The sequence below is a fragment of the Callospermophilus lateralis genome, chromosome 6, assembly GCF_048772815.1.
Source record: "Callospermophilus lateralis isolate mCalLat2 chromosome 6, mCalLat2.hap1, whole genome shotgun sequence".
Classification (NCBI taxonomy): domain Eukaryota; kingdom Metazoa; phylum Chordata; class Mammalia; order Rodentia; family Sciuridae; genus Callospermophilus; species Callospermophilus lateralis.
Window position 1 is genome coordinate 10,447,820 of NC_135310.1, and position 16,370 is coordinate 10,464,189.

A 16,370-nucleotide genomic window follows, 5' to 3' on the forward strand; every position below is an offset into this window, starting at 1 on the left:
AATAAAGATGGCTCAAAGATATCATGAAGCAAAAATCTGCAGGATTTTCAACACAATTGATTTTTGACTCAAATAGAATTGGTTTTATCCCAAGTAATATTTAAAATTGTGCTTTTCTTTTTTCTACTTCCCTTTTATTTTATATAAAATGGCAATTCTTTCTAGGAGAAATAGCCTTTTCTTACTAATGCACATCATTTGTGGTTACTTGTATTAATGAACAACGTACTTGCTTTCATTTGGTTGTAAATAGCATGAATATGATTTTGAACTTGAGTGGATTTGGCTGTTGGAGAGAAGCCAGGAGAGAAGTTGCTGAGTTCCCTGAGGGTGCCTCCAAAGTGACTTCCTCCCAAGTACAAAGCCAGTTCCCTTAGCTGATAAATGAAAATGAAGTGGTAACTTCCTTAATTCCATTTGAACTAGTGTGTAGCTAAGAATATGATCTCTGAGATCTCAGCCTAAACTTGGAGCCAGTTTCTCCTCCTCATTTTTTTGGATACCTTTACCAGGACCTCAAGTGGCGCTTGTGAGGTTTGGTGACAATGAACACAACATGGAACCAGGAAGATGGTCAGGTAACACCCCTGTTCCCTGAGCATCCCCTCCCTCTACCTGTGGCAGATCATCTGCTGCAGGGCAATCTAATCGCAGAGCAAATTCCCTCAAGACTGTGTCAAACAGAGATGATTCAAGGTTGGGGGTGGTATGGACAGCGTGTCCCTTAACTAAGAAATCATTCCATCACCGTCTGATACCCCACAACCCACAGCTCTGAGTTTTGGTTGTTTTTAAATCATTGCAAGCTAGGGGCACTTAAAAAAAACACACACTCTGCAAGTCCTTTGGATGGTTTTGTTCTCACATAAGCTGTTAAGGACGACTGTACGCAGATCCAAAATAACAGAGGATGTCATTTTATTGGCTGTCCACAGGGAGTTCATCATACAAGGAGGTGAAGACTGCAGGGGGCAGCGCAAGGCAACACCCCGTCGGACCCCTAGACAGAAGGTTAAATGGCACTGGATAGGGTAAACCCCCAGCAGCCCTCCGCAGCCCAGACGCTCCCGATCCACACAGAACTAAGTGGACTAATCAGCCACCAATAGCCTTGTCCATCGGGCTGCATCCGTTGGGCCGTCTGCCAACAAAACAGCACTTGAAAATTCACAAAAATAAAAAAAAGGAAGAAAGGAAGAAGGAAAGAGAGCAGCATTTCCTTCGGAATACCAACACCACTGGAATGCAGACGGTAGCTGGCATGCAAATCCACACCCGGTCTGTTTTCTGCCTTTAGAACTTTTGTAGTTTTTAAATTAACAAATGGAACGGCGGGCGTGTCTATTTCAGATATTGGTAGCATAACACGTAAGTGCAGTTTCAGTCTGGCCACGTGTCAGAAACCTTCCGTGTGTCTGTCCCGAGCAGCAGACAGGGCAGCGCCTTTTCTTCCCTGGCTAGATCCCACCCCGAGGGTCCTCCCTCCCCAGGCCCAACCTGCAGGTTCCGATTGCTCGAAAACAGCCACTTCTCCATATTCATTATTGTCAAAGCGCTCAGGGTGGGGAAGAAAATTCAGATAAAACCAAGCTCCGAGTTTCTGGAGCCTGCGGGCCCTCTGCCATGAGACGGGGCTCCCCTGGCTTTCCAAGCGGGTCTCTGTACCCCAGGCCTGGGGCTGTCATCTCCACGCCGCGGGGTGCATCCCTCTGCTCGCTCCCACCGCCTGTGGAGGAGCCCTGCGGTCGGTCCTGGGGTCGGCCACAGGGGTCACACGGAGCTGAGCTTCACCAGGCCCCGCACCGAGTCTTCGTGCAGAGAGTCCTGGCTGGCCAGGCCCAGCACGTGCATGGTGCGGCTGTGTGCCAGCGGGCTGCCGGCCCCCAGCATCCGCGGGGGCGAGGGCGCCTCGTCGGGGGTCAGGAACTGGTGGCCCCCGTGCTCGTCCTTCAAGGGCATAATGTCCGAGAGCGCGGCCTCGGCGGCGAGGTTGGGCATGGAGGAGGGCGGCGTGGGCTGGCCCAGCGTCAGGCTGGTGCACGGCGTGCCCAGGCCGGGCTTCCCCGGCAGGTGCATCTCGTCGCTGGTGAGGCTGGGCTCGCTCTGCAGCAGGGGAGTGGCTGCGGCCTGCAAAACGAATTTGGTGCTCTGAATGCACTGGTCTTGGTCGCACTGCAGCGCAGGAGCCAGCAGAGAGAAGGCGGAGATAAATGGGGGAAGGGAGAGCAGGGTGGGGAGGAAGGGTGTAAGAAGAGAAAAAATGGTTAGCGACACAGTAACAGTGCAGGGAGCGTGCACAGTAGCCCAGGTGCATCTGGAGAACCCCGGCCCCGCCTACACCCCCCGCCGTGGTAAGGACCAACACCTGGACTGAATAAACTGCTCAATGGAAGAGTCACCCCCAGGTGCCCCCCCAGGGGTGGAGGTCCAGGAAGTAACATGCAGGCACAGGCTGTGATGCCCAGGGCCTCTCTCCCCAACTTAAGGATGTAATTTTAAAACACCCCCATGGACTAGGCTTTTTACCACCTCAAGCAGTCTGAGGCAGCTGCTTTTTACGTGCTGAAAACCATTTTTTAAAAAAACCGTATTGTTCTAAAAATACACCCACGTTCACAGTATTGTTCATAATAGGTCAAGAGGCAAAAGCAATCCGGCATGGATTGATGGCTGAGCGCATACACAAAACATGGTCTATTTGCACAAAAGAATATTCTTAGGTCTTAACAAGAAGGGGATTCTTACACATTACAACAGGGACGAAGCTGGAGGGTGGCACTCTATGTAAAATGAACCAGACACACAAAGACAATTGATTCCACCAACACAGGTACCTGGAGCAGTCAGCTCCACAGTGAGAAGGCAGGACGGAGTGGCTGGGGGAGGGGGCTGGGAGGTGCTTGTTTAATGGGGACAGAGTTTCAGTTTGTAAAGATGAAAAGTTCTGGACATGGAGGGTGGTGATGGCTGCAAAGCAATATGATAGTGACCGGATCCTGCTGAGCTGTACTTAAAAATGGCTCTGTCTATTTGACCAAAAGAAGAATAGAAAGATACAAGGGTCACAGAAGCCCTGGGGTTTGAATCAGACTGTTCTGCAAAGGCCTAGAATTCCTGCTGGGTTTTCATCAGCCTCAGGAACCATGAAGGGGTCTCCTGGGGCATGATGATGCCAATATTTGAGAAGACAGCTCCCTTTCTTCCAAGGATTCTGAAGTCACATCACATCTATCTTGTGTCCTTTGTTCCACTTTAATCACTGGCAAAGAAAACAGCATAAATCCCTGGTTGCTCAGCAAACTCTCTTCTTGAACTATAACACGCTTGAGCTAGAATCCACTTCCCAGAATTTGGAAATCCTAAACTTGACCCTCTGTAGTCCATTGTTAGTGAAATTTTGAAGCAGCTTTTTTTTACAGCAGGAGGAGTGGGTGTGGGCATTAGGTGAGCACCCTGTGACTGTTCCAGCGATTAGCTGGATGCCCTGCTCTGTTTCTTTAAGTTCTCCTAACAATCATGTTTCTGCTCTTTATGTGCTGGATGGGGACCAAGGCTTAGGTGGGTTGGGCCTGAGCTTGAGACCTCAAAGATGAAAGCAAAGGATAGATCCAGCATTTGAAGCTTGAATCCTTCGACTGCAAACCATCCAAACTTTTGACATACAGTAGATACTTAATTACATGTCACTTAGCTTATTACCTCTTTTTCCTTTTCAGAACTGGAGTGTTCTAAAGAGCCAGGTAGTAATATCTTGGTGGCTGAGGTGCTACCACCTCTGCCTGCCAGGGTGCACCCAGAACTGCCACTCACCTTGACCCATAGCCCAGCAGCAATACAAAATGTGTGCACAGAGGAGCCTTAAGGGGGACAGAGTTCACCTGAACTTGCAAATCCTCAGGTATTCATTTCATTTGCTGCAGAATATGCCCATCAGCCATGTATGGCTTTCTTTTTGAAGTCACAAGTGTAGATTGCCTCCGATCCTGGCCCTGAGCCTACTTAAAAAGGCTGGGGAGCTGCAGACTCTCAGAAATTGGAACATTTTAGAAGTTCAAAACCTGTGGTTCCAGGCAAGAGGAGCAGGAAATTCTTGAGGAGGGAAAGCCAGTCTGAAGGCAAGACTTGCTTTTCTCTCATGCTTCCTCCTGGCCAGTGGGACTCCAACAAAACAGAGATTTGGGGAAGGGCCTGGGAGGGTGGGAAGGGGCTGGGGAATGGGGACTATTCAGAGGAGATGAAAAGGTCACTGAAAGTACTTGACATGGGCTGACTGTCAAACGTGATGATCCTTTCCCTTAGGCCAGTGTTTGCTTTCCCTAGCGTCAGGTGGGCAGCTGAGGAGCTTACAGGGACTCTGGACCCAGGTGTTGACTCTTGGCGACGGCTGTCTGCCTGTGGACAGTGGTGGTCAGCAGGCTGGCTCCAGCTCTGTTCAGGGCATGGGCTTGGTCTTGACAGCGGAAGGCCTAAGTTAACCTTGGTCTTGACAGGTTAAACAGTTGTCCTTGAGACTCAGTGCCCGCATCCAGCAGCTGCGCTTTGCAAAGACCAGTTCAGGAATATTCTTTGTGGTAGAGACTGAGCTGCCAAGGCTCCTGCTTCCTGTTGGGCAGCTGCGATTTGTAGGTGGCCCTGCATATGAAACCAGGGTGGAGACGGGACAGGGGCCTCCAGCGCACAACCCAAGGCCCTTCCTGGATGACTGTGTCTCCATGTCAACCTTCCCCTCTCAGCCCTCACTCATCCTGTGCTTTCTGTTCACATCCCCCTCCCCAGGCCCAAGGAATGAGGAAATTCCAAACTAGATTTGCTCTGCTCTTTCGACCTTTTTATTGAAAACCAATTGGCAAATTCTGTTTTAGGGATCAGCCCAAGTACTTTGTGACTAGAGATGGAAGGGGTGTTCAAAGCCATGTTAGGAGCACAAGGGAGGCCACCCTCCACCTCTTTCTCCCTGCCTTGTTCTCTGACCCTCTCTCTCTCCCTCTCTGTTCCTCCCTCTTTTGTCCACACACACACACACACACACACACACACACATTTTAGTTGTAGAGGACACAATACTTTTATGTATTTTTATGTGGTGCTGAGGATGGAACCCAGTGTCTCACACAGGCGAGGGGAGCTCTCTGCCACTGAGCCCCAACCCCAGCCCTCTCTTGTCCATCTTCCTACTTTGTGGCCCCCCATCAATTGCCCTTTCCTGCCTCCCTGACCCTTTTCTCCAGTTCAAGCCTGATAACAGAGTTCCTGGACACCCACCAGAACCTTCTGGTAATAATGTGGCTGCTGACGGTGGGCAGTGAAGGTCACGGGAAAAGTTCATGTTGAGTCTGAGGCACCTTCTCGGACTTTCAGCCGTGATCATCACTTGCTGACTTAAACAGCATAGACCAAGAGGTGCGGTCACTATTTAGCTGAGGAAGTGGAAGCTCCAGGGCATCTTGCTGACTCAGCCCCTTCCAAGGCCTTGGTCTGGCACACCTATTTCCTTTTCTTAACACCCATGGCATGACGCAGGCCTCTTGAGACCGGAATCCACTCCTGTGCACACCCAGGGCTTTACCTTGGTCAGACCACCTGCTGAGAACCCTTCAAGTCAAATCCTATGTCAGCCTCGGTGGCCCAGACCCTGTTGAAACTGGTCTCCTGTCTCTTATGTGTAAGGTTGCAGGACACTGATGGAAGGACGGGAAAGAAAGTCAGGAAAGAAAAAGTTGAGCCTAAACCATTGAATTTAAAAAAAAAAATCTCCTGCAAATCATTCAGAAATCTTTTCCAAATGAGTATTGTAACTCAGACTCCTCTGACTTTCAGCACCGGTTCTGCATAGATTTGTTGAAATGCCTTAAAGGTGACTCTCTCCAAGTAAGGCCTGGTTTAACCTTGGTCTTACAGGTTAAAAAGGTGTCCTTGAGACACAGTGCTGGAGGGACTGCTTTCCTATGTCCAGCTAATCTGTTCTTCACTATCCTCAGTTTGCCTGGTCCCAGTGGGCGCAGGTCCTGGGACTACAAACCCAAGGGTCTGAATCCTTCTGTATCCTATGACCTGGAAGGTAGCCTGCTCCATTCAGACAGACTTCCCTTGGGAAGGGCATCCCCATTTGGGGGCAAACAGAGATCAGGCTCTGTTTGCAGTGAATGGCCCATACAGACCTGCTGTTGGCTCATAATCAGATTCCAACCAAGGTGAGCGATGACACCATCCATTGGAATTATAATTCCCATAATATTAATTTTGCCAGTTTTGAACATCGCCTCCTTAGGAAAAAAACTCAGCTATCAAATGACCCGGGGATATATGATATTTAAAAAAAAATCAGTGCTTCTTCATATTTTGCACTGTGCCAAAGTTCCAAGAACAATGAGTTGATAAGCCTTCATGGTCACAATTCTATGAGGTTTTTTAAAAACCTCATAGAGAAAAATAGTATCTTCTGGGTTACTATGGAAATGACCCTCCTTTTTTTAAATTTAAAATCTTTCATTCTGATTCTTATGTACCCGTTTATTGGTTTTTCTCCTTAACTTCCTTTCTCTCTGTGCTTTACCTATTCTCTTTCCCTCATCTTTTCCCCTCATCAATTTCCCTCCTATTTTTTCCCCTGGCTTCTCATCTGAGGACTCTTTCACCTTCCACCAGTAGAGGGAGACATCCCCGCTTGCTTTTTTTTTTCCTCTTAAAATTTGGTGGCTATGACTATTCCAGCTAAGCCAAGAAGCTATAGTATTTATCTCAGCAGTTACATAATCTTGAAGAAAAACACTTAAGCACCCAGATTCTTGCCAAGAACAATCCATCTACTATGAACAGCAAATTGAGAAACAATCCTTTAAAGATTCGTATTTATGGACTATGAGGTTGAATCATATGGAATTGCCATCTTTTTTTTAGGTCAAAAATCAATCAAATGGTGAATAGGAACAGGATAGAATCTTGCTCTCTAGTAGGAATGTCTGTGAACAGTCCTTTCTGTGGACAGCGTGAGGATCTATGCTATATTGTAGGAGCACTGTGGTAAGTCACCCTGAGGGCCGATTACTGCCCCACGGAGCTTCAGCATTTAACAGGCAAAAAAGCTTATGGCTTGCGACATTCGGGTGTCACACACATTACTGCTTAATGTTACAATTTTAAATGCCAAAAAGACCATTTCCTTTTTGTTTCTTTAGATTTTCAAATAAAGTTTCCCCTCTTGGAATATATTTGATCTTATTTATCCTAGCTGACTTCTTGTTTGAAGTAAACCTAGTGTGCACATTAAATGCTACTAAAAACAAAGCTAGGAGTTTTCTAGGTGATCTGTATACAATTTAATAATGAATGAAATTAATTCTTTCTTTTGCTCCAATTCTGTCAAAATATTAGAGCTAGGCATGGTTTGTCTTTGTTGGGCTGTGAAGCCCTGTCCTAGAGTCTTAAAAAACTCTCTTATAGATGCTAGAAGGCATAAACTTTTGAAGTTCACCTAAAATACTGGTTAGGAGGAGAGCTTTTTAAAATTATTTTACTCAATATTATTATTAAGTTTGTTGAAGTAATTTTTTTTACTGTATTTGACTTTTAAGATTACACAATTCTTATTTAATAAATGATACATCTGCTGGGTTATTCTTGTTTTGATATTGGATAAGGAGTGTGTTAAGTCAGTTTTCCATTACTGTGACGAAATATCTGAGATAATCAAGTTAAAAGGAGGGAAGGTTTATTCTGGCTCAGTTACTTGGCTCTGTTGCTTTGGACTGTTGTGGCACAGTATGTCATGATGAAAGTGCACAATAGAGGAGGATTGCTCAGCTCATGGCAACCAGAATGCACACAGAGAGAAAGGGGCTGGGGTCCCAACATTCCCGTCAGGGTCATTCCCCCAGTGACCTAACAGTAGCCTCCACCTTTTATTAAAGGTTCTACTATTAATATTGCCAGTATGGGACCAAGTCTTCCACACTTGGGCCTTTGGGGAACTTTTCAGGTCCAGGCTTTAGTAAGGGGGATGTAAAATATTAGGTTCAGTAAATATAGTAAGTTGTTTTTTTTTAAAGTTCCAACAACTATGCACTGTGTTACTCTTTGAAGCTATATGTGCCAGATATCAACATAAACTATGACTCTAATAGTATCTAGAATTTGAATTATTTGGTAATTAAATAAAATAAAAATGCTAAAACCTGGGCCATAACTGGATGTCATGGATACTCACACATACCTTGTCGTAGAAAGAACTTCCATGTTGGGTCATAATAAAAACCAATAAAGAATAAAGTAGGAATACTGAAAATATGACCCTTAGTACTAGGGCTATTTGCCCACTATCCCAGCTCAGCTCCTCAGAATTTCATGAGTTGGATGGCAGAGGCCACATCTGCAGTCCCACATGCCAACATGATGCTTTAAGTGTGACTTCATGCCTCTATCATTTTATTCCTTGAGAATCTGTTAGAAGGAAGCTCACTTAGGCACTAGGTAACTACCACCACCCCAACTTGCATGAGATGGTTAGTTACTGGTGATTGTTTTCCATTTCTGAGACAACGACTAAGGCACAGCGTGTACTTAGGTGCCAGTTGTCTATCAATATTCATTGAATTTTTCTGACCTGCAATGTCACAGCATTTGTCTAAGACTTATAATTAATTAGAAAATATCTCTAATTTCTAAAATGTAGAGTGTGTATCTCCCTAGGAGCACTTTTCCTATCATACATTAAATGGCTTCTTGATCTGGATATTGGTCCTAAAATAAAATGATAGACCAAAATTTGATCCTTTGATCTTGAGTGTCAATAAATGCTCATCCTTCAGATAAGCACTGGAACTGGTTTTGGGTCAGAGTAATCATATCCCACAGCTAATTCAGTATTTATTACTGGTGAAGTTTAGCAAAAATGTGTGTCTAGGGCAGATGGTGACATCAGCTGCAACATGTCCTGTAGTTGTAGAGACAAGACTTCTCCTCCCAGAAATGAAGGAAAACAGACAGTGGATGAGCCTTTACTCTGCATATAAGGACTAGACAGACCTGCCCAAAATACTGGAAGCAAACGGTGCCAAAGTAGCACACAATGAACAATGCAAGACCACAAACCCTGAGAGGAGGCAAACTCACAAAGCAAGCCCGTGACCAACCAGTTCTTGTCTTAGGGGACAATTTCCCAACCTGGCATACAGCTAGAGTCTGAGAAGGTCATGGCAGTTCTGCTGAGTGAAGAAAACAGATTGGAATATGAAGACGTTAAAGTGACTTGGTTTGTAGCCCAGGCAATGGATATGAGGATGCTATGCAGAAGGTGGACCACAAGTTCTAGTGGAGTCCCCACTAGGACTTGTCTGTAGCAAAGTGCTCTGCTGTGCACTTGAGAACCCTCTACCCCAAGGCTTACAAGACAGAAGTTGCAGTGGGGTGGAGAGTGGAACAGAAAGCCTAGAGGCTGAGAAAAGTAGTACTGGGGATACGGATATCATCAACACCACTAATACCTGGCCTCCAACCAAGACATAAGAAGGGTTGTGCCTTAGGAGAAAGAACCATGCCCTAAAGAAAGATCCCTAGACCCACCCTAACAAACCCTGAAAAAGAAATCCTTACAAGACATTCAAAGAAGACATACTTAGAGGGTTCTGAGAAACTTCTTGAACTTCTCATAGGTCTACTCTAGCTAAATATAATACAGACCTACACAAGTTCAAGTGATAAGCCAGTAATTGAACTCTTCAGAGAAAGATAACAACATCTACATTATTATAAAAATGTCCAGTTTCAATTAAGTATCAATAGGCATATAAATCAATAAGAAAATGGGATAGAGCTAAATGAAAATTCTAGAAATAAAAAGTATAATCACTAAAAGGAAAACTTCTCTGGATAAGCTTAACAGAGATAGGAGACAGCAGAAGAAAGAATCAGTGAACATCAAGATGTAGCAAAAGAAATCACACAACCTGAAGGAGAGAGAGAGTTTAAAGAAAAAGGCTCAGAGCCTCAAGCCCTATCCTCGGGGCCAATATCATGGCCTAACGTATGTATAATTGGAGGTCCAGGAAGAAAGAGAAAGAAATAAGAAGGGAAAATAAAATAAAAAAGGATGGCCCAAAGTGTCACAATTTGATGAAAAACAATGAATTTCAGAGCCCCCAGAATTAGGTAAACTCCAAGCAGTGTAATACTAAAACAGGTCAATAATTCACTTGGTGAATGAGTTTCTGATTTCCACTAGACTAGTCTGAAGTGTTGCAAACGGTTTGGTCTTAGGGAAGCAAGTAGAGAAAAAAAAGAGTTAACTCTACTTGCCATGATTAACCCTGCCATTTGTAATAGAGTAGAAATGTCAAGGTGTAGGTTGGATGATGGGGACATTACACATTCAGTCCCGTGGTCTGGTTTTGTGACAGACTGTAGGAAGTTGATCATCCTTCTGTAGAGAAAGCCTGTGTGGCTTGATTTCCTCAGCCCTGGGAGGAGCCTCTGTACCCCTGCTCTCATAAGAAGACCTTCCCCACGGGGGACTTTAGGTACAGTGGTTACAAAGAGCAGTTTTCATGGCTTCAGACTGCCAAGAAAGAAATGGCAGATCTACCGCTCGTTGGCTATGCCACAGACTTAACATCCCCAGTCCCTGTCTCCTCCAAGGGGCAATTAAAATTCCCACATCAGATGGCTTCGTGAGGATTTAGGGAGTCGATAATGCATGTAAAACATTTATCCCAGTGTTGGGCACATTGTAGTCGATCTGAATCTCGCTGTTCTCTCCTTCTCCCCGTCTCTCTTCATGAACATGGGCTGAAATCAACCATCCCAGGGACTATTCCAGATGCTGGGGATATAGTACTGAACAAACAGCCTTGAAACACTAGATTATCATTGTTGTTGCTGTTGTCGTATTATTATCAAAGACAAGTGTTTTTAATAGAGGGTAAACTATTCATTGATAATTGAAATTCATATATTCATGAAATTTGGGTTAAATTTCCCTCAAGGTATCAATGATTCATAATCGATCCCTTCCTAAGAGTGGATTTTCACAGGGAGAGAGGGTGAGGATAATGGGTTGTTGGGACTGAAAGAGTGGGGAAGGAGATGCCTTCCTGCTCTCTGTAAGTGATTCTTCCTGAGGCAGAAGAGCATGATATAGAGCAGAGACTCTGCGATCAGACTGCAAAACTTTCCTTAGGAAATTACTTAAGCTCTCTGTGACTGTTTGGTAATCTGTGGAATGGTCAGAAGGAGATCTCGATGACAAAGGCCTGGAATGGCATGGTCACGGGCTGTTCTGGCGGGGGAATTGGTGAACACCGTGTGGTATGAACACAAAGCGCTTGGGAAGAGGAGAGTGGGGTGGGACTTCTGCTCAGGGCCAGCCCTGCTCCATGGCTCTTTCTGTACCTGTCAGCCTGGAACCTACCCTACAGGAGCCCATAAGGAGAGATGGAAACCATTGAAAGGCCCACTCGAGGTGCCTCAGGGACCTAGAAATGGACCATAGAACGGAGTGCTGTTGGCATGGTGACAAGGCAGAATGAGCAGAAGTGGTGTCTGCCTAACTGGAAGGGACCCCGAAGGCCAATGGGCAGCTGAAAGCCAATGTTGAAATCCTCTGTCCCCCATTGCTGGGCGGAGCTCTGCTCTCTCAGGCTGGCGTCTCTGGAGTGAGGACCCCCAGTCTCCGTGACCTCTAGGTGTTGGCGTTTCCCTCTTGGATTGAGAAGAACTGAATCCCAAGCCTGCCATCTGGTCCTAGTACTAACTTTGTTGGGGCCACAAAGAACACACCTCATCCTCTCCTGAAGATGTGCTCATGTACTTGGGGCATTCCTAGCTGTGAGTAGGAACCCTGGGACCCAAAGGATTTCTCTATCTTTAAGCAGAGAGCCAACCTGGGTTCCTCGTGGTGAAGGCAGCCTGGTGGGATGAGAAGGGCCCAGGGTGGGGTGGGGTGGGGGTAGGGGAGAGAGCTGTGGTTGTGGCTCAGTGGTAGAGGGCTTGCCTATCATGTATGAGGCACTGGGCTCGATCCTCAGCACCACATAAAAATAAATAAACAAAATAAAGGTATTGTGTCCATCTACAACTAAAGATAAATAAATGAATAAATAAAAAAGAAGGGTATGGAGCTCCAAGTCACTTAGATTTTTTTCAAGCACCTGTCTATGAGCAACTTGCTCGATGTATAATTGGTGCTGGTTTCTATGTATTCATGTGTGCTTGGGAATTCTTATGAAGTGAGAAAAACTCAAGCTACAACTCATTCTTCAAATGTAATGAAATATTCATGAATGCTAAATTTAACGATGAAGTTGATATATTCATGTGTCTCTAGACATTAAACATTTATTAATTTTGATTTTGATTTTGTCACTTTCATGTTTTAAAGCATATAATCTTTTTCCCAGATCTTAAACTTTTCCTAGAGGTCTGTGGAAAGTGCACAGACACTGGCCTACCGTGTCTAATGGGTAAAACAACCACAGACCCTGCCTCTCGTGGATTGTCTTGACCCTAGAGAGGCTACTGCGTCATGAAGCCATCTTGATGTGTTACTGCACCAAAGAAAACTCCTCTCTAGTTCCTCGTTCAACATAAAGGATGGATGGAGCTTTTTGCAGTTGTGGCAAAATCAGAAGATGGGAATAATGAGGAAAAGAAGACCCTCCATGAGTCAGATCCTGCGAGAGGAATTTTCACATTAATTCCGGTGAACAGTTAACAGCCCTTACCTTGTGCCCAGCTCTACGCTGTAGACTGGCAATAAGAAGGTGTGACAGGCAGGCTCTCAGTCGGTTCTAATCACAGGGCAGGACATGGGTGTCCTTGTTCCCTTCAGTTTACACATGTGCATGTAGACTCTGGGGGTTCAGTGAAGCCTCCAAGACCACACAGCCCCAAAGTGTTGATCGGGGTCTCTGGTCCGCACCCTGCTCTCTACCACTCTAGTACCCAATTAGACCAAGACACTTGATTGCCTTAGCGGGGAGAGCGCTGGCAGAGGTGGATGGAGAAAGAGGGAGATATAATAAGTGCTAATTAGAAAATAATCTCCCAGCATGTGAGATGAACTTGGATTAATATCTTAGATGATCAACTTGAGCAAGTCTTCTAGTTTTTTCAATGCCAACGTGACAGGTACTTTTAGAATAATCAGTAAAATCAATGAACGTCTCCATTATTTCAGAATGAATTTCTCCCAACCCTATCATTTCCTCATCAACACCAGGAAGCAAACCTTCCCCGGTTTTTCATTCAGCTGCCTAATGGGTGTTTCCCCAATGGCACCAGGAATCAGAATTCTGGCCAACAGGTTCCACATGCCCAAGTGAGCCCCCTACTCACATCTCCCCTTGAACTTCCATCACTCACCCAGCTGGTGGCCTCCTGGTTGACCTCCCCCAGCCCCCAGCATTATCTTAATTCTCAACCCCTACTCTGGGCTGCTGCTTTTCTGACCCGCCTCTGCTGACCCGACCAGCCTGCTGGCCGCCAGGTCTCCTGCAAGGCCTCCGCTATTCACCTTGGCTTCTCAGTGGCATGTGTCCCTTCCACCCACAGAGCCTCCACCCAGGTCTCCTGCACCATTCCCATCCTCATCTACATGAAAATCTGAAGCTATTACCGTGAGGTTTTCTCACCATCTACCAAACGAAACCCAAGATGGATCCAAGGCACCAAGGCCCCTGTGCACTTCCTGTCCTGCCTTACACCCTGGAGTCATGTCTGCTGTTCAGCTGCTCCAAGTGGATACAATTGCTGTTGCCCATCATGTCCCAGGGACATCAGGGAGTTGATGACAATGTCCATAGCTAACCCTTATATGGTACATACCCTGTGCTAGGCTAGGGTGCTAAGTGCTTGCATAGGTATTAGCCCACTCCTCATAGAAAAGCTACCAGTGAGGATACCAATGTTCCCATTTTGTGGGTGAAAACACTGAGGCAGAGTGAGGTCAAGCAACCATCAAGGTCACTCATCTGGTGAGTGAGCAGCAGCCCTGTCTCTGACAATGAGTCTCCATCCCCTCTTTCTTCTCCAAGAAATCTTCTTGGAATCTTCTCCAAGAGAAGGCTAAGAGCCTAGGTGAGTGACTCTGGAGCGCTCACCAGGTGGAAGATGTCTGTGTCCAGCTTCTGCCACTGGCTGGAAGATCCCGGCTCCGGGCGTGATTGGCAGTTCTGTGCATTACAAATCTGGAGCCATGCTCACGGGGGTCTGACTTCCAGAATTCTTAGATTTCTAAAAGTCTCATCTCTGATAGGGAGAAGGGAGATGGTGGGACTCACCAAAGGAGGGCTTCTTTACCTTGGAGCCCATAGGCTTCACAGGGGGAACGTGTCCTGATATTGCACGTGAAACGCCATATGTCTGAGCTCACAGGGGAGCAGAATTCACCAGGGCTGTGGCTCTGTGTGGCCTGGCCTTGCTTGTTCCTTCACACCATGGACTTTCAGGGCCTCTTCCTAGCTCTTCAGTTAGACCTAAACACAGGGCCCACCAAGCTCCTCCCCTGCGTGTGTGCAGGTGTTGAGCAGGGCCACGGGAGGTGGTGTGTGTGCACCTATATCCAGGTGTGTGGGGCGCAGGGACATGACAGACCTCATGAGGCAGGTGACCCAGGACCATAGGTCCACATCCAGGCTCCATTGTGACTCACACCACCACTGGTTCCTTGGTCAGCATTGAAGAGGCTCCAGAGCTCTGTCTGGGTGGCCTGATCAGCCTGGTGCTCGGTGCGATGTGGTTGCCACACCTGGCTCCCTCCTGTTCTCATCTGGAGACACAGCAGAGGACTGGAGAGTGGGGAGTCTGGGTTTAATGTCCTCTTGTTTCCTGATGGGGCGCCCTGGCCCACAGATGAGTCGGTGTCATAAAAAGGAGCCCGACATTGAGTGGAATCACAGTAGGAAACTGTTACAAGGCTCTTCCCCTCTGCGGGTCCTCACATGGTGCTATGGCATCGGGGTTCAGCCTTCAGGGTTGCTGGTTGCTTGGGAGGTGGCTGTCCCCCAGGAACAGACCAGTACCACAACCTGCCCACTTGCTCCAGGCCCACACCTGCAGTGATGTGCCCTTAACCAGAGTCACAGCACAGCTCCAGCCTGATGGATCCAGAGGTGACTCTGACGAACCACGTGGAGAGAAGCAACCACCCCATTTCTTTCTTCAGGGCTACTCTATCACAGAGGCATGCAACAGGGGATCCATAAATGTTTGTTGAGTTCACGAATTAGGCGCCATCCCCTCTTGACCTCAAGATGCTTGCTGGTGACAGCAGAACCTTCAAGATAGCCTTTGTTTATTTTTTAAATCTAGAGAAGATGCACAGCATGGGTTGGGTCAGTGCTAACTGAGCGAGACTAACCTAAGTCCATTGGGGTCCATAATACCTGTCGCCATCCATGGTCTCTTCTATGAAGGTTCCTAATGTTTCCTTCACCTGGCTGTGGACCCCTTAAAGATAAGGGGAGTTATATCCTACAGTCTTGTAGCCCCAGGTCTTAGGTTGGTCCTCAGCACATCCCAGGAACCCCGATGAGTCTCCTGATGAATGGGAGGGTAGGCACATATGAGCACATGCTCATGTCAGGGAAGTGATCAGTGTATACCCTGGTCACCGTTCTGGTGGCCGTCCTTATAGGATATTGTTGGTGCACCTGAAAGTGACCAAGGAAGGTTCCTGAGCCTGGGCATACTTGTCTTTAAGGTTGTGCCCTTGAAGGAGTATAGTCTACAAAGTGAAGGTGGGCATTGGAGTCCTCGGATGGGCTTTGGATCCACAAACCAGAGTCTGTGTGCTGTCAGGTAGGTGACAACCTCTCCCAACTTAACAAAAAATGTGAACAACAATTTCTCACTGTTGGTTTAGGATTAAATGAGATCATCAAGCACCTTGAACACAGTTGGTGCTCCATAAACGCAGTCCCCTTTCTTTGTGAGCCTGTCTCTGATTCTCTCTGCCCTTGTTTTCCTTCTCTGAAGAATATGGGGTGTGACCTTCAGGGTCACTTGGGTGGACAGAACAAGAGGCTTCCTGATTGCTCACAGAGGGAAGTGGCAAGGACCGTGACGTACACATACTCAATTTTAAAGGAGATTAGTTACCAGCGAAGCAAAGCAGCCTGGACGAGACACCTGCACTAGCCACAAATAAGCCCGGCATCCTTCTGAGCCACTAGGTGACCAGGAATGAAGTGGTTTCCTCAGCACAGCTCATGGAGACAGCTTGGGGCTGCTGACCTTCACCTTGAGCTCTGCACACACCCCAGGAGCTGCCATTCCCTGTGTCCCCTTAAATTGAGCTCTTAGATCTGCACAGCACGCAAACTGGGGGTGATTCGGTTCTACAAAGACTAAACAGCACTGGGGCAGCTGGCGTAGCACGG

At 46.7% G+C, this 16,370-nt stretch overlaps 1 protein-coding gene across 2 annotated transcripts in view; it reads right to left on the reverse strand.

Moving 5' to 3' along the window:
* Positions 1 to 901: 901 nt before the first annotated feature.
* Positions 902 to 16,370, reverse strand: part of Zdhhc14 (zDHHC palmitoyltransferase 14) — a 254,567-nt gene continuing 239,098 nt past the window's right edge. Inside the window, exon 9 of one of the 2 annotated variants that reach the window (XM_076859408.2) lies at positions 902 to 2,127. In XM_076859408.2, the coding sequence (XP_076715523.1) occupies positions 1,771 to 2,127 (357 nt within the window). In that variant the 3' untranslated portion in view covers positions 902 to 1,770. Of the gene's footprint in view, positions 2,173 to 16,370 lie in introns of both variants that reach the window. The other variant, XM_076859407.2, reaches the window with a different exon arrangement.